The sequence below is a fragment of the Urocitellus parryii genome, chromosome 14 (assembly GCF_045843805.1).
Source record: "Urocitellus parryii isolate mUroPar1 chromosome 14, mUroPar1.hap1, whole genome shotgun sequence".
Classification (NCBI taxonomy): domain Eukaryota; kingdom Metazoa; phylum Chordata; class Mammalia; order Rodentia; family Sciuridae; genus Urocitellus; species Urocitellus parryii.
In genome coordinates, this window is record NC_135544.1 from 56,480,775 (window position 1) to 56,507,137 (window position 26,363).

A 26,363-nucleotide genomic window follows, 5' to 3' on the forward strand; every position below is an offset into this window, starting at 1 on the left:
TCTGCGTGCAGGTTTTTGTGTGAACCGAAGCTTACATTTCTCTGGGATAAATGCCCAGGAATGCGATTGCTTGGTCCTACGGTCTGTGGTGATACTGAAAATACGCCAAACAAGTTAAAGGTTAATTTTTTTAACCTGTGGCTTTTCAAGTGTCTTCTCCTCATGTCTTTTCAGGATGAGCATCTTTGCTTTAGCTATTATGTTTGTGTGTGGATGGGCTAGGTTATGCTGCAGTGACAAGTAGCTCCCAGAGCTTAGCCCACACAGGTTTATTTCCCATTGATACACAGTCACTGACCATTCAGGTGACTCTTGGTGTCTACAGTGGTGACTCAGGGGTCCAAGCTATTTTAGCATTCGAGTTTTGCTGCCCCAACTGCCTCAGTATAGCAGTGACAAATGTCATGTCTGTTCACGTCTCATTATCGAGAACTGGTCATGCGTCTCTCTGTGAAGGGTGGGAAAGTGGACCAAGGAGGGAAGACTTTGGCCTGCAGTGTGGTGAGCTGTAGCCCTGCCTCTGTGACATTTTGCATTAAAACTGTATTTTATTTTATGGATTCATATTGTAGCACAGCCTTAGAATATTAAAATCACAAATCCCTGTCCCACTTCTTATAAATCCTCCAGAAGCAGAAGTTTAGAATGGCTTCCACATAGAAAAACGTCTTGGTGTTTTATGAAGTAGAGCTTCTGTGACCTGTGACCTCACTTGTGTTGTGTGGCCCCTCCTCAGGCCACGGGAGGCCTTGCTGTCAGGAGGGCATCGGGCTTTGAGGACAAACGTGGAGCCTTTGGATCTCAGGGCTCTGCTTCCTGGACCAGCAGTCTCCTGCCAACCTCCTTCTAAGATCTTCCAGCCACTTTTCAAACTCTCTTTCCAAGGTAGACATTTTTTTTTTTTTTGCCTTGTTTTGTTTTTAAGTAGAATAAAGTAGAATCAAAAGTCGAACAGAAAGAAAATGCCTCAGGGCCTTTGCACATGCTGTCCCTTCTGCTGGAAATGCTTGTGACCCTTGGCCAAGTTAGAGCCATTCACCTTTCAGAGTTTCTGAGTGGGGACCGTGATGCCAGGCAATCTCAGCACGGAAACCTAGATTGAGACTTTCCCTGGGGTCATGGAAGAGAAAGGGTCTCAGTAAGTGCTCCGTCACACGGTTTATTAAACAAATGTCATAATCAGCAAGAAGCAAAGGGAAGGAGGTAGGACGACCCCCAGCACACCAGGGTAAGGTGGCATCACCAGCACCGGGGCTTTCCAGCACGTGCACAACCTGCTTCTCTCCTGCTCGCGGTCTCTCTCCCTCTCTGATGCACAACACTCTCACAGCGATGGGGTTGCGTGGGCCAGATCTGGGGGTGAGCAAGGGGCCTTGCAGGAGCAGCCTGCGCTCGCTCGGTAAAGGCACAGGGGCAGGACTGCCGGAGCCAGCAGCCCTCCTGTAGCTTCTGGATCAATCTGCTGAGCCGCTGATGGGTTTTATCTGTGTTCTTCTACTGGGGCCCTGCCCACTCCCGCCCCCTTATTCTCAGCTTTGATCCCAACTCTTCCAACCCTCAAACCAAATTGTTCAGAATTCTAGATCTCATTTTCTGAGAAGTAAAAACCAGGGGGATGAATTATTGCCCTCCTTCCTTTGTTTTTTCCATGTGAACCGGTTGGTCTCCAATTCCTGCTTCGGTCTTGTCCCCCCACCCACCGCCTGCGGGGGAGGTGGCTGCCACAGCTTGTGTGTGGCTTCTGTCACCAAGGCCATGGAGCTGCTTCTCCCTTGGCTGCTCACTTAGCCGGTGGGGGCCGGCAGCACCCGCGGGTGTGTGGGAACGGGCCTCATCTGCATGGGCCAGCTCAGCACCAGGGCTGTGTTGGCACGTGTTGTCTGCCTGGCAGAGGGTGGACGAAGGCCTGGCGTCTCCCAGCTGCTCTCTCTTGCCGTGGACTTGGGGAGCACTGCCCCGAGGTGACGCTGGACCTGCTGAGCTCTCAGCCTCCCAGGCCCCAGTTCCTGAGGTGGGTGCCATGCTTCTCAGGTGGCAGAGGGGACCCTGCCCGGGGGCTGCAGGCGGGAGGGGGAGGCCATCCCCAGAACCAGCTCCTTATCAGGAGGATACAGAGTCCTGGAAACCCCCACCCCCGGAGTTTGTGCTTCCTCTTGGATCTTGAGCACCTTTTGATCTTGAGACTAATCCATTTTTCCTCTCTCCCTTCCTCTTCCCCCATCTCTTCCCCATCCTCATCTCCACCAGCTTAGGGAAATGAGACAAGCCACCCAGAAGCAGCTGCATTAACTCTTTCTTGGCAGGACCGCTGGGCCGAGCTAAGGCTGATGAGAGTATCTGGCACATTCCCTGTGTGTGGCTGGCTCTGCATGGGGACGCCTTTCAGCTACGCTTTTCTTGATATTTGCCCTTCCATTTTATGCTATAGTAGCTTAGAGGCATTTTCGGGTCCCTAAGTAACGTCGCGCGCACACAGGTGCTATCACCAAATTTTTGCCCAATGGACCTGATTTGGGGGCCTTGGGGAAATACAGGGTCTCCTCTGCTCGACTCTGGGGCCGAGGGAGTGGCCGCTGGCAGGATTTGTGGCTGAGCCTGGGGGAGGGGAGGGCAGGCCCTGCTGGAGGGAGGAAGCCTCGGGACCTGATCAGGAAGACTCTCCTCACGTCCTGCTGTCCTCATAGGCCTCTCCCTCCCTGGCCCCAAGTTCTCTGTACCCAGGGCTCTACCTGTCTCTCTACCTGTCTCTCTTGCTTACTGACAGGGTCAGCTGGGAGAGCAGGAGAGGGTGCCCTGTGAGCTGCAAAGAGCACCCCACAAGGCCCTGTTGCCCTGGTCAGGGGTAGGCTGGGCCTGAAGGTGGGTCTGCGGCTCGTCCAGGCCCCAGCCTCTCAGGTAGCCTGGAGGACAGGCTGACCTTGTCCTGGTGGCTGCAGCTCTCTCCAGGACCCTGGCGGCTTCCTAGACATCCAAGCCCAGCGGCCCCAGCAGCGGCGGAGGGAGGGGCTCTGACCTGGCCGAGTCACCTGACCCCGGTGGAGAGCACCTCTGATTGCTTGACCGCTGACCTGCTGCAGCTGTATGAGGAGTGTGGCTGGGGGAATAGGCTTGTTTATGATGCGGGGACAAAGGGCGGAAGCTGGCGCAGTTGGAGCAGCGCTTCCTGTGGCCCAGGCCTTTCATCCAGGAGGCCGCGAAGCGGGCTCCCCACACCCGGCGGCTGAGGGGCATCAGAGGGGCAGGACGGAGGAAGGCATCGCCAAGGAAGCGCTCAGCCAGGCCACCACAAGCCTCAGGGCAAGTCCCATGTCCCCAGCCACAGAGCACCGTCCCCACCCAGGAGGGAAACCCACTTCCCCAAAGTGTCCGGGCGGCTGAAGGGCAGCATCAGGACCTCGAGGGCGTCTGGACCTGCTCGTGTCCCCTGAGCCTCACGTGGACGTCTTCACATCTGGCCAAGCAGGGACCACTGCCCACATAGCCCAGACACTGGGCATCCCAGGGCCCGGGGCCCAGTCACAGAAGGTGTGGGCAGTGGCAGCACCCAGAGTGTCCTGGAGGCACACACCTTGACAGATGAGGAGACTGAGGCCCAGGACACGCAGCGACTCGTCCACAGCCGAATGGCATGCGAGTGTCCTCCACGGGGCAGGCGGCCAGCACAGAGCTACCGGACACTCGAAGGTGAGGGCAGGGCCAGGCACAGCCCAGTCCCGCCCCCTGGTCCCTTGGAGCACGGTGGCTCTCTTGGGCCACCAAGCCCCTGCTGTGACTTTGTCCACAGGTCAACTCTGTGGCCTGACTGGGGGTCTCCCAGTGGTGGCCGAGTCCCCACTAGTGCTGCTCCTCAACAGTCGGAGAATTAAGTCAGCTCACGTTGGTCTTGAGCGAGCCCCCGACCCACGGGGCAGTCTCAAGAGTGGTGCAGAGAACCCCAATCCTCCCACCCCCTCCTTGGACACCAGCAGCCGGGCAGGAGGGCGAGGGGAGGAGTGGAGAAGGGGAGCCCCTCCTGTTGTCCAGACCAAGGTTTTCTGTCTCGGTTCCAGAAGGACGATGGGAAGGTCCCTCCCGCCCCCCTCCCCATGCCCAGGACTCTGGCTTTTCAGTAGGTGTTTGTGGACTGCAGGGACACACTGCTCTCCTAGGTCACATGTGTGTCATTGGCTACGTCCCTCTGGACACCCCAGAGAGAGTGGAAAGTACCTCATCACTGGGCCCCCGGGGGCTGGGCCAAGGGAGGGCCGAGCGGGTCGTGGACCAGCGTGGGCAGTGCCGTGGCTTGGAGGGGGTGAGCGTGTCATCCAAGGGTTTATGAGCAGAAACTGCTCCCCATCGTGAGGTTCTGGAGGATGGAGACGATCCAGCTGAGGTGTTTAGAGGGGGCCTTTGGGAAGTGGTTAGGAGGAGAAAGTGTCCTCAGGGTACAACTGCATGTTTGAATCCTGCTGGCTTCCCAAGAAGACGGGAGAGACCAGGGAGACACAGGTACTCCTGTCTCTCACCATGTGATGTCCTGTGCTGCCTTGGGACTCTGAAAGCAAGAACCATCACCAAATGAGGCTCTTCAATCTTGAGCTCTAGAATTGTGAGGCACAATAGACCTCTTTCCTTTATAAAGTGTTCCAGACTCAGGTATTTTGTTATAACAACAACAACAACAACAACAAAAACTAATACAGCGTAATTTATTCTCAACTTGCTCCTGCAGATCTAGGCTTAGTTCTTTGACCTAGGAGTTTGATCTCCAAGGATTCCCTTGCCCTCTGGCTTCTGTTTGGCTCCACCAACTGGAGGTGCCAGTGGGAGAAGAGTGACGGTGGAGTCTACTTTCCCCTCGCCTGCCAGGCCACATCCTAAGCCACCTCTTAGCCACCTCTGCGTCCTTTCTCAAGGCCTCCAGGCTCTGTGGCACTGGCTCCCCTTGGTCCAGCAAGGCTGATTCCTCACCCTGCCCCTTCAGCTTCCCACGGTGGCCATCTCCTAGCCACATGGCTGTCCCTTGTTGGACAGATGTCCTGTGCCTCTTTCCTAAACTCTCTTTGATTAATCGTCGATGCTGACCTCACTCTCAGAGTGACCCCGAGGCACCAAGGCTCCTCCAGCTCCTGGGGGCCCAGCCCTGCATACTAGAGGAGCCAGGGCGGGGCTGGGTGGGCACGCCTTGCCTGCCCAGCCAAGCAGGGGCCAGTGGAAACCAGCGATTCTGACGCAGGGGTGACCAAATATGGTCAGAGCCACCCAGGGGTCTCAGGCTTGAAGCTCCTCACACTGACCCCATGGACCGCCCCTCGGTTTAGCCTCAGACTGAAGAGCCAATGGGAGGGCGGGGCCACTGGGAGGGGCTGCAGCTCAGTGGCAGAGGGCTTGCCCAGCCTGAGGGAGGCACTTAGCACCACATAAAAAACTAAACAAATAAAGGCATGCCGTCCATCTACAAATATAAAAAAAATAAAAAGAGCCAATGGGGTCGTGTCCAGTGAGCCTTCACGTCTACTCACAGTCACTCAACAAACACGTTCTGAGCACCCACAGGGTGCTGTGCATTGGGGACCCCACAAGAGCCAAGGTGACCCCAGCCCTGTCTCCTGTCTAGTAGGAGGATAAGCCCTGCACAGGCGACAGCTGCCCAAGCTACATGTCCACGTGGGAACGAGAGGCCCAGGTGCAGGACTGTGGGAGGGGGCTCAGGTGGCCACGGGCATCCCTCCCTGAAGTTCAGGGGGAAGAGACAAGAAACGGAGCATCGGCCGGTGGCTGACCACTCAGCAGTGAGTTAGGCTGAAGGAGAGAGTTCCCCATCTTGATGTCCTCAGTGTGAAGGGTGCTTCATAGCCCATCTCAGCTTCCTGGGAGACACTACTGTCCCCCTGCACGGGAAGGGAACTGAGCTTGGAGGTCAGACGGTGTCCAGCCAGCTCCAGGTTCCAAGTCTGACCCCAGGACCGCAGTTTCCCTGAGAGAAAAGGCTGAAGTGGAATGTTCTAGAATGCCTGTCTCCGTCCCAATGATGGGCTCTAGAGAACAGAAGTGCCCAGGTGGACCTCAAGCTAAGCAGGGAAACTGGGATTGCCCACTGTGTGTTCGGATGCCCCGTGGTCCGGCCAGGGCTCTGGGGTCATTTGGTAGATCAGAGATGGGCTGTGGGCATGGGACTCTCCCACCCCCACCTGAGCCTCTCCTTGGCTGGGGTCTGCCCCATCTCCACCGCTTTTCTTCCTCGACGGACCTATCCTCTGGTGGCCTTTCAGGTGCCCTCTGTACTATTGCCCACGTGAGACCCATGGTGACAAAATGACAGAAACATTCTCAGGAGAGGGCTCTGCTCTGCACACAGGCCTGTGGTGTCCAGGAGGGCAGGCCTCTGAAACCTCGAGCCCCAAACCAGCTTCTCTGGACCAAAACCTCATTGTCCCCACTGCTTGGTTCCCCGAGCTCCAGCAAGTATTTGCTGAGCACTCACACGGCGCCAGCTCAGGATGCCAGGTGAACCAGGTACCCCTGTTCTCGGGGGCTCAGAGGAGGCGGCACGCCCCGCTGGGCGTTTGCAGCCCTGTGGGCGCAGGACCCCAGCGGCCAGCCGGCTTCCTTGGCAGGGCAGAGTACGAACAGGTGGGGGGCAGGGCAGGAAGACCCTCTGACCCTGGTTTTCATTTCGTTTTTGACCAGTTTCCAAGGATTCTACTCCCTGGGCCAGTATCAGGTTTCTCTGTCCCCCCCCCCCCCAGGTCTTGTCCTGAGTTGTCATGAGGAGTCCTTCCTTTATCACCAGACGGGACAGGGACTGTCACTGGGGAGATTTCTCCGGTGGCCACAGCTGAACAGGAGAGCCTGTGTCCCCAGGCCACCTCCTCACACCCCAGAGCTCCGCGCCCTCCCCTCCCTCGCACCCCTCCTCTCCTACCAGGCAGGGTGTCTGAATCTGGGCCCTGCCCCTCTCTGGGGGCATCTGTGGGTGGCCTCAGAGGCCCAGTCCCTGAGATGTGTGCTGAGCCTCGTGCTCATAGGACCGGAGGGTCCCTTGTCCAGGGTTTTGCCGTAGTTTGAAGGGAAGCGGGGCGTTACCTGGAAAGTCTTAAGCGCTGATGGGTGTGTTGACTTCTCAGGAGTCCTCCCAAGGCCAGCAGTGGCTTATGGCCCAGCCCGCCACGCCAGCGCTCCCTTCAGTGGCTGACTGCACTTGGCACAACGTCCTGGAGGCCCGTCCATGCAGCACATGGACAGGGTAGTCACCGTAGTCACCGGACGGTAGATCACGTTTCGCCCCTGGGCTCACCTGCTGGTCACCCTGGGTCTCTCCAGCCTTGGCTGCTGGGAACCTGCTGCTAGAGACGTTGATATGGAGACATTCCTTTTAGTCCCTCCTTCCACGCTTTGCGGTTTACCCAGAAGTGTCATTGCTGGGTCGTGGGGTAATGGCCCAGGTGTTTCAAGGACCTGCATATCCTTGTCCTTAGTGGCTGGACCATTTTGCTGTCCCTTAATGGGTACAACTGGTGCAAAGCTCTTAGTCAGCCTGAAGGCACTAATGCACACGGGTTGGGGTTTGTGGCATTTTAATGTCTTTGAAAATGGGGTCACGCCTTGCCGTAAATGGCCTCCCTCCGTCTTGGTTGTCACTATTTTCCCTCTCGCTTTCTGATTGGTCCTTAAATTCATGGCGCTCCCTATGGCCCGCAGCAAGTCTGCATGGCTAGCAGGTGTGTTGAGGACGTGCTGACCCTGCAGCCTGCGTGGACCCACACAGCGGTGGGGCCCCACAGAGGTCTTGGTGCCCCGCTGGTGATGGTGGCTCTTGTTCCCCTCCCAGGCGGTCCCCAGCCTTGAAGCCGTCCACATCACTGTGGCTTCTTTCAGGGTCCACCTGTAACACCCACCTGCCTCGCACCTTCTCCCCTCCGTCCTGCTCATCCTTTTGGTCTGGCCTTGGTGTCACTGTCCCTGGTCACTGCAGCTCCACCCTGCCTGCAGACTTCTCTCACCCTCTGTCCCTTCTGGAATCTGCCATGCTTGCTGCCCGGCTGGCCCCTGGCCCCTAGCTCCAGCCTAGCCCCTCCCGGGACGGCTGCCAACTGAATCGTTTCCTCCGAGGTCCTGCCAGCTCCTACGCCGGGGCTGGCCACCTCTTGAGCATTTCCTGTGACTTCTATTTTCTCTCCCTTTGCCCCTTAATCTGTTTTTCTTTGCTTCCCTGCCCCCAGCTGGAAGGCCTCTACCTTCCTGCTTCCTCCTGAAACCCCTGGCCTCTGTGCTCCTCTGCGCCCCTCCCCTCCCCCTCCCCTCCCCCTCCCCCAGGCTCCGCCCCTCCCACCTCTGCAGCCCCTTCCTCCCTGTAGTGCCACCCTGGATTCCTGGGACCCCCCCCCAGTGGAGGGTGCCCCTTCTCTGTGCTCACCAGAAACACCTGCCCAGCTTTCCAGCCACTCCCTGCGCTGGGAGTGGAGAGAAGATCTGGGCACCAGGGGAGCACCTGCCATGCTGCCCTCTGTCCCTTCTTCCCTGCCCTCTCTTCCCATAGTCCTTGCACCCCGAGGGGCCAGCACCTCCCTTCCGCACACCCTTCTCTGCTGGCCACAGGACCCAGGCGGGAGTCACTGCAGACAGCGCCGTCTTCTCCCTCTGCGGGTGCTTCTGGGACGGGAGGTCAGCCTGGTTGACTGTGGGGGGGGGGAGAAGAGGAGCCCAGAGCAGGTGGGCGCCCCCCCTCCAGCCAGCCAGGGGTCCTCCCAGCTCAGCTGCCTTCTCCTGTCCTGCTCCAGACAGGAGCCTTGAAGGGAGGAGTCTGGAGGGGAAGTGGATGGTGCCCTGTTCTGTTCGGCTGGTAGTTAGTGCTGTGTCCTGCAGCTGAGGGCCTGTCTGCAGGAAGGAATGGGCCAGTGGGCCCCTGTGGACTCTGTGACGCACTGGAGATCTGGCAGGGGCCTGACCCCCAGCTCCAGCCCCTTCCTAACTCAGATCCGACTTGCTGCTGAGGCTTCCTGTGCCCACACTGTAGGCTCCTTCCACCCCACACGGCAGCTTCCCTGTTCAGGTCCTTAAAGTGAAGGGAGCCAGACGCCTTGGGGCACGCCTGAAATCCCAGTGGCTCTGGAGGCTGAGGCAGGAGGATCACAAGTTCAAAGCCAGCCTCAGCAACAGCAAGGCGCTAAGGAATTCAGTGAGACCCTGTCTCTAAATAAAATACAAAATAGAGATGGAGATGTGGCTCAGTGGCTAAATGCTCCCAAGTTCAATCCCTGGTACCCCCCTCCAAAAAAAAAAAAAAAAGTGAAAGTGAAGGGGAGTTTTGGCTCCTGATCCTGGGAAGTTCACATGTAGGGTGGGCGCGCCTTGCTGCAGGTCTGCACCGAGTCTGTCCAGTGGATCTGGCTCTTGGGAACCTCCGACCTTCCCCCACCATCCCACCACCCACCACCCCAGGCAGGCAGTGGCGGTGCCAAGGCCGTATCTGTGTGTCGAGCCTGTCCTAGCCTCTTCCACATTGTCCTGCAGCCCTCTCTGGAGCCTCCACGTGACCTCTTCCTAGGGGCCTCCCCAACTCACCTTCTCCTGCTTTCTAACACGCCCTGCGTGCGGGGTCTGGACTGTTACAGTAGCGTGCATGAGCGTGTCCACTGTCACACTAGAATGTGGCGATGCTGCTGATGAAGCCATCTCTGTGGGTCACTCCTGTGACCCAGGGTAGAAGCTGAAGCTCAGTGGATACCTCGTTGGCTGCGTGTGAGTAAATGAACACGTAACCCACGAGGCAGGTGGTCTCCAGGATGGAGGACTTGACTCCGTAAGCCGTTTCAGAGAGGAAAACCTTCCCCATTTGGTCTCCTGTCCCCTGGCTGCAAGAGAAGGCTGTACTTGCAGGTGACTCTGCAGGGACGAGGCTGTGCCTGTCTCTGTGTTGATGAGGCTGGAGGTCAGTGCCACCTCTGCCTGCCACACGCAGTGTGTTGCTCACGCATGCACAACCTCCCCAGGCCGGGGCCGCCAGCCAGCCCTGCTCCTCCAAGTACATGGTGACATGTGTGTGCCTGTGTGTGTCGGGATAGGTATGAGTGTGCATGGCTGTGAGTGTGTGCAAGTGTGGATGGAGTCACCTCCATCCACATCCATGAGTGTGTGCCTGTGGGAGGAGTGAGTGTGTATGAGTGAGTGTGGATGGGTGTGAGTGTGTAAGTCACACAAGTGCAGGCACATTGATCAGGAGGGCAGACAGGACTGCCCTCCACTCCTCAGGCTGCGTGCTTGGTCACCTCTGTAGGGTACCCAGCTGCTCTCAGCCTGATCTTGGCATTTAGGATCCCTGAGCTCACATGTCTCTTTTTATTCCCCAAATCCAGTTGAAGGTCAGAAATTCCAGTTGGGAGAGAGATTGTGCTCCAGAAGAATGCCAGAGGACAGGGTGGCTGGGACCTGGACGTCGAGGCCCACGGAGGGCCTTGGCCTCAGCCCCAGGCCAGCTCTGCCCTTGGACGCTCAGCAGAGCTGCTGTCCCCGAGGTCTCAGTCCAGGACCTCTGTGCAAGGCAGGGGTGGGCAGCAGGAGAAGTCCTGGCATCCTGGGGGACATGGTGGTGTTAGGGGACACGGCCTGCCAGAGGACATGATGATGCTGGGTGACATGATGGCATTCGGGACACTGTCATGCTTCCTTTCCCTCTGGGTCCCTTAGGAAGGGCCAAGAAGGATGCTCATAGTCACAAATAGAAGTGAAATCAAGTGGGAAGAAAAGCTGTCCTGAGGGCTAATCCTCGAGGCACCTGATCAGCTGCAGGGACGTGAGGAGGCCTAGACAGAGCAGCTTGCAGGGATCAATGGGGACACAGGAGGTCGAGGAAGCTAATTATAGAGCCGTGCCAGAGATGAGGGAGGGCTGCCAGGGGCCAGCTTGCCGACAGGGGCTCTCAGTGTGCATTTCCCGGGCCTGTCCTGGGCCAGCGCAAGGGTGAGTGCTGGGCAGAAGGCAGGTCCTGCCAAGGTGGAGTGGAACAGAGGGGTGCAGCTCGGAACGAGGACCTGCTGGGGGCTCCTAGGAGTGGGGGCCCAGGAGGGCTCACCCCATGGTGGGGCGCTAAAGGGTGGGCCACACAGAAGGGCCCTGGGGCTGGAAGGAAACAAGGGGCTGGGGGAGGTGGAGAGAGAAGCCCTTGAACTTGGGCAAGGCCTGGCCCTTTTCTGTAGATCCTGGGGAACCAGGAAGCTGGGTTTCAGGACAGCCTGACTGCAGGTGCATGGAGCAGAGCACCGTGACCTGGGACAGGAGAGGCGTGAGGAAGGCTTTCCCAAGAGTCCTGTGTGAGGCACTGGGCTCCCCTGCCAGGGTGTGACGGGGCAGGAATGGCCTTGACCCTACACGGCTGGCCTGGCCTATCTCCTTCCCAGCGGGCTGGGAAGTTCACCCCCCGGCCTCATCGGGCAGGTGCCAGGACTTGGTGGAGTGAGAGGCGGCAAGCGGCACTCTCCAGGGAGGAACACACAGGGCTCCGAGGGTGCTTCTCTTGGGGTCGCAGAAAGAGCTCCAGGGCCCCTTGTCTACTCCTCTGTCCCGAGGGACTGTCCCAGCACCTTCTGCCCAGCCCTCCCAGCTTGCAGCTGGACAGGGTCCAGGGAGGTGGGGTTCCAGGCCACAGGAGAGGGGGATGCCAGCTGGTCCCCTGACTCCTCGCCCCGAGATCTTACTCTGTTTCAAGACTGCCGCTCTGTTTGCCCACCTCCTTAGAAGACAGACCACTAACCTGTTCAAAGTCCAGGGCTGGCAGAAGCGGGTGGAAAGGCTGCAAGAGGAAGGAAGGGAACAGACTTGGCACTCGCTCCAGGCGGGGTGCCGGGTCTGCATCAACTCAAGTTCACCATGGCGTTGCATGAAACCAGAGCTGCAGTCACAGGGGGGGTGTCATTCCCCCCGGGCCACATGGGTGACCTGTCCAATGCCAAACCTTTGCCCGTTTGCCCAACCTGAAGGGGTTAGTCATCTCTGCCCGGTGGGGTGCCCAGTCTGGAGTGGGTGGGAAGCCCCTCGATAAAGAAGAGGAGACACAGACCACACAATCCCTGACTCCCGCTACCTTTGCCATTTCAGCTGTCTGGGCCTCCGCGTCATGAGCAGCTCTCCAAGGGACACCCAGGGCCCAAGTCACCGGCAGGGCCTCCTGCCCTCTGTCACCCACGTCCCACCAGCCAAGAAGATAACCTTCCTCAAGCGTGGGGATGCGCGGTTCGCAGGAGTTCGCCTGGCCGTGCACCAGCGCAGCTTCAAGACCTTCAGTGCCCTGATGGACGAGCTCTCCCAGCGCGTGCCTCTCTCCTTTGGGGTGCGCTCCGTCACCACACCCCGGGGCCTGCATGGCCTCAGTGCCCTGGAGCAGCTACAAGATGGGGGCTGCTACCTTTGCTCGGATAGAAAGCCCCCCAAGACCCCCAGTGGGCCGGGCCAGCTGCGGGGGAGGAGCCCCTCTGCTCTGCAGTCCCGGGACTTGGACGGCGGGCGTGAGGTGCCAGGAACGTCCTCTTCCTGGAAAGGACCTAGAGCCCCAAGGAGGATAACGCTGGTTAAGAACAGGGACCCCAGGTTCCAGGAGACAGTGGTTCTCAGCCACAGGAACACCAGGAGCCTGGCGGCCTTTCTCAGCAAAGCCTCGGATCTCCTGCGCTTCCCCGTGAGGCAGATGTACACCACCAGTGGGAAGAAGGTAGGCTGTCGGGCCATGTTTCCTTAACAAGGCCTCCGGACCTCAGGTCAGAACCCAGATGGACGGGAGGCTCCTCCTGACCGCTCTACACTACCCACAGGTGGACAGCGGGAAGGCCCCAGCCGGGCCGCTGGTGGAGCAGGAACTGCTCCCACATCTCCAGAGCCCATTTACCGAGCACTCGGCAAGAGCCAGGCTCCTGCTTGGCACACTCTTCATTTTCTTCCCCAGTCCTCTCGGCAGCCTCCTTCCATGAGAGTTCAGAGCCATCAAAATCATGTTTATATTCTCTCCTGAAGTCACCCCATACTGCACCCCTGTTTCGAATTCAACCACGACCCACGTGGCATCCTTTATGTTAAGGTCTATTGAAGTCCATGCCCATCAAAATACCTTATTTAAAGTGGTGTTAAGAATTTGATAGCAAAAAGTAGGAAACTGGTTAATATAGATAGACCTAATATGGTGACTTGGCAGAGGTGGGAAGGAGATTGGCTTCGTCTCACGAGGCTGTGGTTGGTATTTAAAATCCCCTCCACTCCCCATCCTGGCTCCTTCTGCTCCCACCAGGGCGTACTTGGCAGAGGCAGCCACGCTCTGAGGCTGAGCCTTGGAGCTCCTGCCGGACGCGGCTGCCGCGGCTGTGTTGACTTCTCTCCCTGCCGGGGCAGCCAGCCAGGCACCCCAACAGATTCTGTGTAACGGCGACCCACTTGCCCTTGACGATAACCACCCACCGCACCCCACACGGGAGCCCTCTAGTTGCCTGTCGGCTCATGGTCCAGGGCAACTCCACACACCCAGGTGGCGGTCTCCACTTTCAGCTCATGGAGCCGCCAGGTGACTCCAGGGGGGATTCTCCTGGGTCCTGGGGCCTCCCAGCCAGCAGATGCCCAAGTTGCTGGGATGGGAAGCAAAATGTTTGCAGCCACAGGTGCAAAGAAGGGCACCTGATTCACAGGTGTACCAGGGCGGGGAGCCACTCTCACTTCCTGCCCGGAGTCCCCAGGTGTCTGCAGTCTGCTCTTGAAGCACTTGTCAACATCCTGTAAGGTAATAGTCAAGGGACGCTTCCTAGCTGCCTCCCAAATGGAGTCTTCCAGAAACTGTCCCGCTGTTCCCATGCTACAGGTGCTCTGGGGCGGTGGCAGGTACCACCTGCCACACGGTGAATTCCACGGGGTGAAGCCCCTGTCCAAGTCTTTACTATAAAATCAGTTCTTTGGGAGGAAGTGCTCAAGAAGCCCACAGAAAGGGATACTGGAAGAATGACGGACAAGACACAAAACCTATCCAAAATAAGTGTCCATCTCAGTGATGACACGTGGCTGGCCATCTCCTAGACAGGAGCCCAGTGTCCTTAGCTCCCCACCAGGTGGCTGGCTGAGTCCCTCGGGGTATGATGCAGAGCATGAGGTGAGCCTGGGTCTCTGCTCCTGGCAGACCCAGCCCTGAGAGGGCTGGTGGCAGCCAGATCTACGTGGATCAAGTGGAGCTGGCCTCCTCTTTTGTGTGACTCAGCCACTCTGTGCAGGAGCTGACGGAGCATGCCTGGGGAGCTGAAGAAGGAGGGCGCCGGGCTCCACCGTGCAGGTCAACTTGTCCACGCGATGATCATCGCTCTTTGATGAACAAGCAGGGCACCATGTTCTCTCCCTCTGGGCGGATCCTGAGAGATCCTTTCACAGATCCTTCTCTGCACTTCCTCACCACCAGTTTCCCAGTCCTGATCCTCCTAAGTCCCTGATTGTCAGATGATACGGCCAACCACTGCCCATAAGTGGCAGAGAGCCTCTTGCCATTTCTCCTTCCAGGAAGATAGTCAACCAAATCACAAAGTCCCCTGCCTTTCCTTCCTCGTTGTCCTCCGTGAGGCTGCACGGGTCTGTGGCCACACCGCCTCTGGGACCCAGAACCCAACCTGTTCTTCAGTGAACTGGTCCTAGGGAATTCCCTAGGAAGCCCCAGGTGTGTGTTGAGGGGAGGCAGCTTTGCCACAGGTGAACTGCAGGTGGGAGCCACCTGCCCAAGCAACCTGGTCACGCCTCCATTCACTCTCCTTGAGCCTGACCCCGAGTGTGTCTTCCCCCTGGTGAAGGAGCGCTGCCCCGACACCGGCTCTGCAGCTCATGGGCTGCCTGGCCCCGGTCAGCTGTGTTCCAGCAGAGTCAGTTTCTGCACCTGAGTTTTGGCTACAAGAGAAGAGAGATCCTTGGCAGCTGTTGTGGCAGCTCCCAAGCCCTCGCGCTGTCCTCAGAGGAGGGTTTAGAGGTGGAGCTGCCGATTCCGAGGCTCGAGGCAGCACGCAGGGGCCCCTGCTCAGTCCTGCTTAGTCTCCCGACGGGTCTGTTGTGGCAGCCAGGGCAGCCACAGTCCTGCTGTCAGTACACCACTTCTACCACTCAAGGCCACCACTGAAGTACCTACTTTGTCACTGTGTGCCATGGGCTACCATGTCCCCTTGTCACCAGTTTATCACCACCTTCGAATCCAACCAGCCCAGATAACTAACCCCAGATTCTCTTCCTGAGGGCCTAGTCCCACAAACACCTCTGATAACACACTCTGTCAGCTGTGGCTCGGCACAGGAAAGAGTCCACTCTCGGAATCTTACATAGGGAGGAGTTCTGCACAGAAGAGTCACTGAAAGCCTGGAGGAGCCCAGGCTGCATTCCTGGAGAAGATTCCAGAATATCACCAAACTGATCTCTAACAGTCTGCATATTGGACCACTGGGTGACGGTCACTGGGATGACTGGGTTCAGTGTTACCCCTCCGTCTCTGGGACCCAGCCTGGGGAAGGTGATCAGTGTCACAGTTGTCTGTCGATGCTCAGGAGCTGGTGAGTGGGCACTGACATAATGAGTGTCACTTTTGCCATCTTTCAGCTCAGCCTCTCTGTGCCTATTGCTTGCCGGCAAGTCAAAAGGTGAAAGAAGGTGACCTCTGCTTTGCTGCCATGTTCCCTGTCTTGGGCATCCAGTGAGAGGGACCGATTCATGTGGAGAGCCCTAGCTGCACGGGAGATCTGGAAACGGCTCCCAGCTTCCTGAGCATTCTGAGAAGCAGCCCAGAGAGGGTGTTTCAGAGATGGCCTGGCCCAGAGCCCAGCCTCCACCACACACACCCAGGGACAGCTAATGTTATTATCCCCTTTGGATAGAAAAGGAAAACGAGGCACAGAGGCTAAGTAATTTGTTTGTAGTGCACAGCTGACAAAGGGCAGCACCGGCATCCGTGGTTTCAAAGTCATAATGCAAAATTCTCTTGAATTATTGAGGACTTACCATCTCCTAGCATGTGCCACGTACAGAGACCACGAAAAATAGGTCCCTACCTTGGGTACCTGGGGTTAGCTCACACTCTGGAGGGTTTAGTGAGGGAGAGAACAGACTCAAAATACGTGAAAGAGCTATTAGGATGTGTTCCGCAGACTACCGGCAGAGCTCTTAGATTTCTGTAGACACACCCCGCGGGGGGAAGGCTGTCAGGACTTCACTTTGGGGTCCTCTGCTGGGTGAGCTCCTGATAACACCCTTTTGTTACAGACTCTAGATTCCACTCGCCCCCAGGGGTGAAAGCACCATTCAGATCTCGGTTGGTCTGCTCTCCTGGAGAGTGTTTTCCTAGGCGTGTGGCTCCATCTATAAGCTGAAAGGCCTGGCTCGTGTCTGTAGTTTTGAGATGGACCAGAAATCTAAATCCAAGAAGAAATGCACCTAGAAGTTGAAAACACACGTCTAGTTAACTGGGCTGAACCATCTGGAGTATGAGAAATTGGTGTCATTTGGGGGGAGACTAAGAGTTCTCTGTCATTTCCTTGCTAATGAGAGTAAACTCTTCTAATTAGAGAAAATGAAAAAGAACATATTCTGCACTTTAAAGATGAAACAAGTCCCCTGACGCAGCTAGCGATGGCAGCAAGAGTGCAAACACTCAGGGGTGCGGGGCTCTGGGGCCAGGTGAGGTTGTTTTCTAAAGCGGGGGCTGTTTCCAGCCTGCTCAGCTCTGACCCAGGCGTGGACGGGGCACGCTGTGGTTGGTGCTGGGCCCAGTGGGGTTAGGAGCCATTGCAGGACGGAGGCAGCGAGGGCTCCTCCACCACTTGGGCAGAGGCAGAGGCAATGGGCTTGGATTACCCTAGAAAACCCAGGTCAGACACCAGAGAGGCTCTGCTTGGGGCTGGAGGGCTTCCTGCGGCAGCCGCGTTAGGAAACACACTCTGGAGGGTGGACATGTGGGCAGGGTAGAAGCCTGAGGGCTCCGACCTTCTTTCCTTCCAAAGCAGGCTGCTCACACCTGGTGGAGGGAGAGCTAGAGGGGAGGCCACGTGGGAGGGACCAGTGCTGGCCAGCAGGGAGCGTCTGGGGGTGTGAGGTGAAATGTCAGGAAGGGCTGAGAAGCTGATCCTTCCCCCCTGTGCCCCCCAGCAGGGGGTCTCTGCAGCGAGGTCTCTGCTCACGCTGTCCTCTGCAGGTGGACTCTCTGCAGGCCCTGCTGCGCGGCCCCTCCACGCTGGTGTGTGCTGGGAACGAGGCCTTCAGACCTCCAGCTCTGGAAAGCGCCCAGAAAAACAAGACTGAGACTTTATCTGGGATGACTTCAAGGAACAAACACAGTGAGTTTGCTTTGGGCTCCAATCTGATTTGCACTGCGTGGTAGGCTGGCAGGGCTGGGCAGCTACCTCCAGGCACCTGGCCTCAGTTCTGAGGTGTTCCAGCCATGTGGAGGGTCTCTCCTGTGTCTTTCTCCTTCTTATAATCGCCAACCTTAACTGGGCTGAGCATTTTATGGGGATGGGAGAAGGCGGAATGAGGTATTTAAAGGAACGGGAATTAGGAAATCTTGAGCTGGAAGTTTCTAGGGTCTAAAGAACTTGCGGAGGGACACAGTGGGCCTGGCCTCATGGCGGCAAAGGGCCTGGTGTGTGCAGATACTCACATCCTCTGAGAGCCCTGGCTGTCTTAGGCAGCGGGCGGCCTGCAGCGGGGCCACTAGCACTGAAAATCCCTGACCAGAGGTCACACACCTGCACTGGTCACGGCCAAGGCTCTGTTATCCCACATCACACCACTTAAAAGGCATGATGAACAGAGGTGAATAAAAAAATCAAACCAAAATGACTGGAATGATGACGAGCAAACCTTAGCAAGTAAACTAAGGAAACACCGACCCTGGTGCCTTCAGCGACCATGCCATGCTTGGGCCAGAGGCACAAGGCATCAGCCCAGGCCCCTCTCAGAGGAGCCCTGGGCTTCCCTGATGTGCCCAGAGGTGCTCACAGGGTCTGCCAGGCTGGCCAAGGGCTCAGCCTCTGCCGGCCCTGCCCAGTCACCACGCCTAGCTCAGTGGCCCATTCTTCCAGGGGCCACTTTCCATCCTCACTGGCTCCTTCTTGTTTTCCTGGACGGGGTGAAGGCTGGGTGACCAGGGCCTGAGAGTGTGCATCAGGACCCTTCCTGGCCATCATTTATCAGCCCAAGAGCTCGATGAGTGTGAAATAAATCACCACAAGTAATCGAGAGCCTTTTCCAGTGTGAGTCGGGCTGCCAGCAGCAGTGTGCGGAGGTGCCTCCTGGCCTGCAGCTGAGGAGCCCGGCACTGACCCCTGCAGCCCTGCTGGCTCCGTCCTGGTGGCTTTAGATGCATGGCTGGCCACACGCACATCCTCAAAGCCAGCCTCTCGGGCCTGTGCAGTTCTGCTTCTCTCACAGTTCAGGAAAGGTTCTGCCCAAAGCCCCCCAGCTGGTGGCCAGGAGCGTGGAAGGTGGACTCCTGGTGGTGGGTGCATCAGGGTTGCCACTCAGGGGGGCTTTCTCCTGGGAAGTCCTGGCCTTTGCCTGGCTCAGGCAGCCCCCTCATGCTGGCCACCCCCCTCTCTGGACTCCTCATGAGTCCAGCTCATGACTTCTCATGCTGCTGCCCCTCCTCTAGGGACCCCCTAGTGGTCCAACAGGCCGCTGGGACTCTTCTCTGACGTTCTCCCTGCCGGGCTCTGCAGGCCCCTGTGGGCAGTCTGACTCCCTTCATGCAGTGGGGAGGCGGCGGGTGCCCTCCGCGTCGTCCCCGCTGGCTCACTGCCCTCTCTCCTCTTACTCTCCACTGCACGCCAGGTTGCTGGGGGCCCAAGGCCAAGCAGAGCGTGATCCATTTGAGGTCCACGGCCAGCAGCAGACCGCCACAGTTCTCCTTGTCTGGTCTCAGAGACCCCTCAGCATCCTTGCATGGTGCCCCCCACAGGCACCCTCAGGACACGTCTGGCCCGCTGCTGGCTGGTGACAACGTGGAGAAGAAGGTCTGCATGAATGAGGACGGCAGCCTGTCTGTGGAGATGAAGGTCCGCCTGCACCTCCTGGGCGAGGAGACGCTGCTGTGGTCCCACAGGGCGGGAAGGGCCGGCACCCTCACGGCAGCCAGCGGGGAGGGCCCCGTCCTGGGGGAGGGGAGCCCCCTCTGCTGCCGATGGGGGGGCCCCCCGTGGGGCTTCTCAGAGTCAGGGGCACAGAGACGGGGTCCCTGCGAGGCAGGACATCAGGGAGCGTTTGATGGAGGCCAGCAGCCACGGCCGAGCTTCGAGATCTGGAGGAACCCCCTGTATGTCCCCCAGGGTGAAGGGTCGGCTCCTTGGAGGACATCAGGGCTGGCCCAGCTCTCTCAGTGCAGGGGCCGCTGGAGTAGAGGGGCCAGGAACAGGGAAAGACGAAGCAGGGACAGCGTCAGCCCTTCCTCCAGTGCCGGACATGGGGAAGGCTCCGAGCCAGACTCCTGCAGCCCCAGGACCCCCGAGGGTGGCGTGGGCAGTGACAGCCCGTGTCCAGCCTCCACAGCTGCTTCCCAGTGCGGAGATGAGAGGGAGGCTGGTGAGGGCTCCTGCCCAGGGGAAGCAGAGCTGGGTGGCCAAGGACAGCATGGCTGCCCGGGACCAGGGATCCCAGGTGCAAAGGGATTCCTTTCTGACTCCTTGGTCAGTACCGGGCCTCATGAGGAGTCCAGCAAGTGGGATGGCCAGCATGAGGGCTGCCTGAGCCCAGTGAGGGTCAGGACTCCCCGGGAGAAGGGCTCCCAGGGCAGTAGCACTGATGCTCCCACCAGGAGTCTCTCACCTCTGAGTGTTGGGGACTCGCAAGCAGAGCAGCGTGAACAGGGCGCCACACACCAGCAGGCCACGGAGGGACCCGTGGCGGGGCCACCGCTGGCTCTAGGCCGTTCCCACTCTTGGGATGCAGAGGGGGGCTGTCCCCGGCTTCTCGCTCACGCCCCTGCCCAGCTGGGGAGGAGGAAGCGGCAGAGCCCGACTAGCGCAGTGTCCTCACCTGGTACTGCCCGCGTGGTCCAGAGAGGCCGTGCCAGGCGGTGTCACCACTGCAGGGACACCCACTGCCTGCCAGACTCCCCCACAGCCCTGCAGATGCCCAGGGCTGGCCCAGGTGGTCCAGGGCCACAGCTTTCTCAGAACTCATCCAGCACCAGAAAACAGGCCTCCAGGGACCTGGGACCCTCCGTCCCTGGCTCTCTGGATTCCCAGGACCTACCAGAGGCCAGCAGTGCCAGCACCACGCTCCTGAGTAACTCAGACTGTGCTGCCGAACTGGCGGGGGACACCGAGGGCAAGGTGTGCTCCCCAGAGCCCCTGCGAGGGGGTGGCAGTCTGGGGGACCAGGCAGAGGACACCCTAGAGCCCTCCTTGCCCTTGGCTCTGCCAGTTGGATGTCCCGAGGGAGAAGAGCCAGGAGCCCACAAAAGCTGCTGCTGCCCACAGATTGGGTCCTCCCCTGTCCAGGGGAGCCCCAGTGATGCCGCGCAGGCTGCCTGGGGGCCCTTCTCTGAAGCCTGCTGGGTGTGCCGGGGCTACTGCCCGACTCCTCCCAGGGGCCGGCCCTGCGCCAGGAAGCTCCCGACAAGTAGCAGTAGCACCAGCAGTGACCACCAAAGGGCTGACGACGGGGGTCCAAGCAGGAGCAGGCTGGGGGATGACAAACTCCAGGTGGAGAGCGGGCTGTCCCCTGGCCCTGAGTCAATAGTCATGGTGGCAGGCGGGACCAGCCCTGGTTCTGGGCCCAAGCGTGTATTGCTGGGGACCAGCTCTGGCAACGGGGGTGGCCTGGAGGAGCCTCGGGAAGATGGCACCGTGACGCCCAATGATCTGCCCCACTCCTCGCCGGACGCCATGGTCCGCGAATGGCTGGACAACATCCCAGAAGAGCCCCTGCACGTGAGGCATGAGATGGTGGCCGAGGCCACCGGTGTGGTCAGCAACATCCCAGAAGGCCCCCGGGAGGACCCTGAGGGGGATCACTCTTTGAGCAGCACTGGGGAACAGGCTCAGGCTGGACGGCAGGCCCTGGAAGGGGGTACCCATGAGCCAGACGGAACCCCTCCGGGAACCGGTGACGCGGGCTCCAAGCCAGGAGACCATTCTCATCAAGGTACAGCTCCGGGCCAGGCATCCCAGGCTGCGTCGGAGGCTGGAGTGGGAGAAGGGGCTACTGTGGGCCCTGGCATGAGCCCGAGTGTCCTTCCGGGCAGAGATTCTGCTTCGATGCAGATCATGAAGGCCCTGATGGGCTCCAAGCACGGCCGACCCAGCAGCCTGCCAGAGGTGTCCAGTGCTGAGGCCAGGCGGCTCCGCCGCTTGGCGGGTGACCTCATTGCCTGCCTCGCCCGGCTCCACTTCTTTGATGAGGATCTTGGGTCTCCTGCTGGCAAAGTGAGACCCACACACTCAGCGCGCTACCAGGAGCTGCTGAACATCTCCCAGACCCTGTGGCCAGGGTGTGGGCTGGGGCGAGACATGCTGGACTTGAGCCTCGGGGACCTCACTTCACTACAGGCCCCGCTGGTGACGGACAACTTCACGCCCACCTCCTCCTCGGGTGTGGACGTCAGCAGTGGCTCCGGAGGCTCCGGGGAGGGTAGCGTGCCCTGTGCCACGGAGGGTGCCCTGGTCCCCGAGAGGACGGAGCTGCCCCTGGAAATCTCCCAGAGGCCTGATTCCAGAACTTCGGGGCACCTCGGGGACCTGGGAACCCCGCAGCCAAGTGGTCTCCCAGCTGCTCCCAGCTCCCAGGTGTGCGCCTGTGCCGCCAGCGGGGAAGGAGGAGGCGGCCCCGGGGAGCAGAAGCGGGGCCATGGCCTGGAGCCATCAGGCAACAGCCCCGAAGGGTCTGTTGGAAACATGCTGCAGGAAGCGGAGGCGCAATCAGAAGAAACAGAAGAGACAGAAAGCCCCCCAGAAGAGGGCGACAAGGAGGCGGGGCTCCTAGGAGAAGCCGGAGTCAGCGGGGAGGAGTCGCCAGGGGGGGAGGGCATGCTGGGAGACCCTGGGGTGCCAGAAGAGGAAGCAGGAGGGGACCCTGCTTCTGCAGGGCTGTGTCCCCCAGGAAGCGCAGAGGAACCCGCAGAATGCCCTCCTCGTCCTCGCAGTGAGAGGGACTCCAATGCCAGTGAGAGTCAGACTGGCCCCACATCCAAGTCCAGCTTGGAAGAGCTGTCCAGAGCAGATGCGCTGGGCTGTGAGCCAGCCCCGGCCAGGTTCACCCCAGGGACTGGGGAGTCCAGTGCATCTGCGGCCCACAGAGTGTTTCTGGAGCCCGACCCTGCCTGGGTGTCCAAGTTGCTGAGAAAGATAGAGAAGGCCTTCATGAAGCACTTGGCTACGGCCACTGCCGAGCTCCGCGCCCGCTGGGACCTGCAGGACGACCCCCTGCTGGACCAGATGGTGGCCGAGCTGGAGCAGGACATGGGCCTCCGGCTCCAAGAAAGCACTAACAAAGAGCTCCAGAAGATAGAGAGCCGGACTGGGAGGATGGCCCTGGGGCCACCCAGGGAGGTCATCAGGGGACAAGCGTCCCTGCAAACGGAGCAGCGCCGGCGTCGCCTCCAGGGTCTGCACAACCTCTTGGCCTTTTCTGAGCAGACGTATGCCCGGGCCCTCCACTCCCTCACCCTGGAGGACCGGCCCACCCTCCACGAAGCCCTAGGGGACCTGCCATGTGGGGAGACGGAGGAAGACGAGTTCTGTCCCTGTGAGGCCTGCATCAGGAAGAAAGTGGCCCCTGTGCCTCCAAAGGACACCCCAGGGGCCTCCAGTGCACCTATCAAAAAGGCCTTTGACCTACAGCAAATTCTGCAGAATCTGCAGAAGAAGAAAGAAGGGGGTACTGATGGAGAGGCGGAGGAGAGGGCCCCCGAGGGGACAGGGACAGAGCTGCCTCGGGACATCCCTGCAAGAGCCGGGTCTGTCCAGGGAGCTGACGGAAGTCAGGACCTGGGAGCCACGGTGGGCCAGGAGAGCGAGGGTGAGGGGAGCCAGAGGCCCAGCAGAGACGAAGACGCTCAGCTAGAGGAGGCCGAGGAGGCTGGTTACCAGGAGAAGGCGGGGGACGCAGAGGCCGGGAGAGCCCACGGCTGCCATGGCAGCACCGCCGAGGAGGCCGAGCAGCTGGAGCAGGCTGAGACTGAGAAGGAAGGAGCCCTGGGTGAGCACTCTGGGGAGGGGGACGCCTCGGAGGCTGCAGGAGGACCTGGTGACCGTGTCGATGCCATAGAGGCCCAGGAGGCTGGAGGAGGCAGGCGGCTGGAGTCCACGGGAGGAAGTCAAGGTGAGGAAGAAGGTGGCCCTCGAGCTAGCCCAGGACAGGGACAGAGAAGGGAGGCTTCTGAAAACAGCATCACAGACCAAGAGGTGACCCCACCGTCACCTGCCCCGAGTGAGGACACCCCTCACCCGGGGCCAGACCCCCAAACCCATGACTGCTCCTCCAGAACCTTCACCCTGGGCAACTGCTCCCTGGTCTCCCAGAAAGGCTCAGAGGAAGTTCAGGCCGGCGGAGACCCGGGGGACGCCAGAGACCCGGGGGAGGCCGGGGCCGAGTCAGAGCCACCTGCACAGGAAAAAGTCACCTCCATGTATCCGGAGAGTTCCACGTCTGAGCATGAGGAGCCCCCTTCAGACCCAGAGACTCTGGAGCAGGGGTCAGGCAGAGACTGTGGCGAAGGCAATGAGAAGGCCCCCCAAAGCTCCCCGCGTGCCCCGGCGGGGGAGGGAGAAGGGGCAGATGGCTTCCACCAAGAAGACCTGGACTTCTAGGCATCAAGCGGCAAGACGGCCTGAGAGTGGGAGCTGCTTGATTCATATTTTATCCGTAACCCTGAGCACGGCTCAGGCCTCAGGGGACTAAAAGGATCATGAGCAAAGATGGAGACTCAACCAGGAGGCAGCCCGGCCACACTGTCCCTGAGGTCTGCACTGGGGCTTCAGAGAGGAGCCTGGCCACAAGGGGCCCCAGGAAGGCTTACCTGCTGCCCCTCTATTATCGGAGGCCAGACGCGGCCCGGTGGTCTGCAGGGCCCAGAGGACGGCGCGGGCTGGAAACGTGCCAGGTTTCGGTTGGCCTTCTGCTAGCCAGCGCTGCCGGGTCCCTTTCCCCATGCATCCCCCGTTGATTTTCTCCTTGGTCTCTCCTGGCACTAACCTTATTTGACTTTGAGGGGCTTTTTTTTTTTTCATAGTCTTGAATGTATTTGGTGACTGCAGATGTAAATATTTGGGGAAAGCAGATAAATTTAGGGCATTGGATAAAGTTTGTTCTTAGCCCCAAAGTCCAAGTGTTTTTTCTTAATTCATATATTTTGTAAAAAAAAAAAAAAGGAAGAAGTTCTTACTCCTGATCCCATCAACCAGAGGCAGCTTCTGTCAGTGGCTGGATATATCCCTTCCCATGTTTCCCAAGCATGTGTAGCTGAGATTGTTCTTCATATAACATTTATATGCTGCTTTAAGAAAAAGAAAAGGTAAGGTAAGAATTTCCCTATTTGTGTCAAACATTGCATAAACCTACTTTTACACCTAAAAACCGGTGCATTGTGAGAACATGAAGTACCTCACCTTTACCTACTGATGTCCAATTTGGCTTCCATTATTATTTTCTTACAATATTTTTTCCTGAGCTTCTGAGGCTTTCTTTAGGATAATCCCAAGCATAAAATTACTGGGCCAAGTGATATCAATATTTCTAGGCTCTTGGAATACTTGAACCCAACTATTTTTCCAACAGTGGGGATATCACTGGCCTGGCGTGTGGTCATCAGGGTTGGCAGTGCCATTACAAATAAGAAGTCATTTGCTATTTTTATAGGCAAAGGCAACACTTCATTTTAATGGGGTACTATTTTAGATATATTTGATTACTAATAAAATAAAAAGGTTTAGGTTTAAAAATGTTTGCATATAGATTTTATGTGTATGCCTTTTACCTATTTTTCTATTGATGTTCTAGCACCCCCCCTTTTTAAAATTTAATCACATGGACCCATCATCATTTTTTTAAAATTTACTTATTATTTTTGCAATTTAAAAAAAAATACCCTGTGTCCTCTTCTTCCACAGCAGGCCTTGGACTGGGTCCTCTCTACGTAGGAAGCTCAGATGGGGCCCGATTTCTTTGACTAGTTCTCTACTGCTTCCATGTTCATAAGGACCATTTTTTGGTATCCAGATTCACAAAAAAGGACATCTATGACATAGGAACAGGGTTCAGTCATTGATTTTTTAAACGTATCCACCCAAAGCAAAGATCTATGTGTGCTGTCTGTAGTCACCTACTCTGCAGACGGAGGAGATGTCTCAATAAAATGTGGCATGTTTTAAAATTTCTATGCAGGTGATTCCTTAAGGTCTTTGCAGTAAATAAAGACATAGCATGTGTCTATACACACACGAGTATTTATATGTCTGGAGGGTGGAGTATTGAGCTGGTTTTCCAACAATCAATCAGCATCGACTGACACTGATACTGGCTGAGGGGCTGGTGGAGACCAGGGCCAGCCGTCAGGCAGAGTGAAGCAGCAGCACCTTCTTAGATGGCCCAGTGGGACAGATGGCAGAGTGAGCTTGTCTGGATATGGTGATGTGCACAGCTGTCCAGCTCTTGTCACTGTGAGTTGGCATGAAGCATCCAGCAGGCACCTCCTCTGTGATTTGAGGTCCCCAGTCATTCCCCGAGAGACTCTGCAGTGCCTTAGTTTCATTTCCTGCTGTCTCCCCTAATGCCAGAGTCCCTGCCACGCACTGACCAGGTGCTTCGTTGAAGTGGCACTGTCTCTAGCAGGAGAATGTGTGGAAAGAGCGTGAAACGTGGGGTTGGAGGGCCTGGGTCAAGTCCTCAGGCCCAACACCTGTGCAGTGGCTGAGGGAGGTTTTCCTCACTGCACTGTTGAGAAGCAGATGAGACAACGCAAGAGACTGCGTTACCTACACGTTGAGGAATATGGGCATTTTAATGATCGCTGCTCTGTGTTCAAAGCTCCAACTCTCTCAGGCACCATACTGGAATCGTCACAGAAATTATTCCGTTTCACCTTCCCAGCACATCTGCCAAGTAGGCACGTAGACGTTGTTAGGCCGATTTCACAAATGAATAAATGGGGGGTGGGGGGTGCATAGGAGACATAAACTTGCCTCCGCCCACACAGCTAGTTAGGGGCCAGGCCGACTCTACGCTCAGCTGTTTCAGACTCTAAAGTACAAGTCCTTTTCTATTGTATCTTTTTTTTTTTTTTCATTGCAATTCAGGTCCTGTGAATAAGTAACTTAACTAAAGGTGGGTGACACTTTGTTGAATTAATTTACTGCAAAACAGTGAAGGCTTAGGAAAGTAAATTAGACGGGATTCTTTCGCTG

General features: G+C 58.0%; 1 protein-coding gene across 1 annotated transcript; it reads left to right on the forward strand.

The window, feature by feature from the left end:
• Window positions 1-12,091: 12,091 nt before the first annotated feature.
• On the forward strand, window positions 12,092-23,771 carry Rp1l1 (RP1 like 1). The gene is made up of 4 exons (XM_077792477.1): window positions 12,092-12,682; window positions 17,159-17,300; window positions 18,796-20,628; window positions 20,716-23,771. Exons 1-4 carry the CDS (start codon window positions 12,092-12,094, stop codon window positions 23,769-23,771), a joined length of 5,622 nt encoding a protein of 1,873 aa, XP_077648603.1.
• The last annotated feature ends 2,592 nt before the right edge of the window (window positions 23,772-26,363 follow it).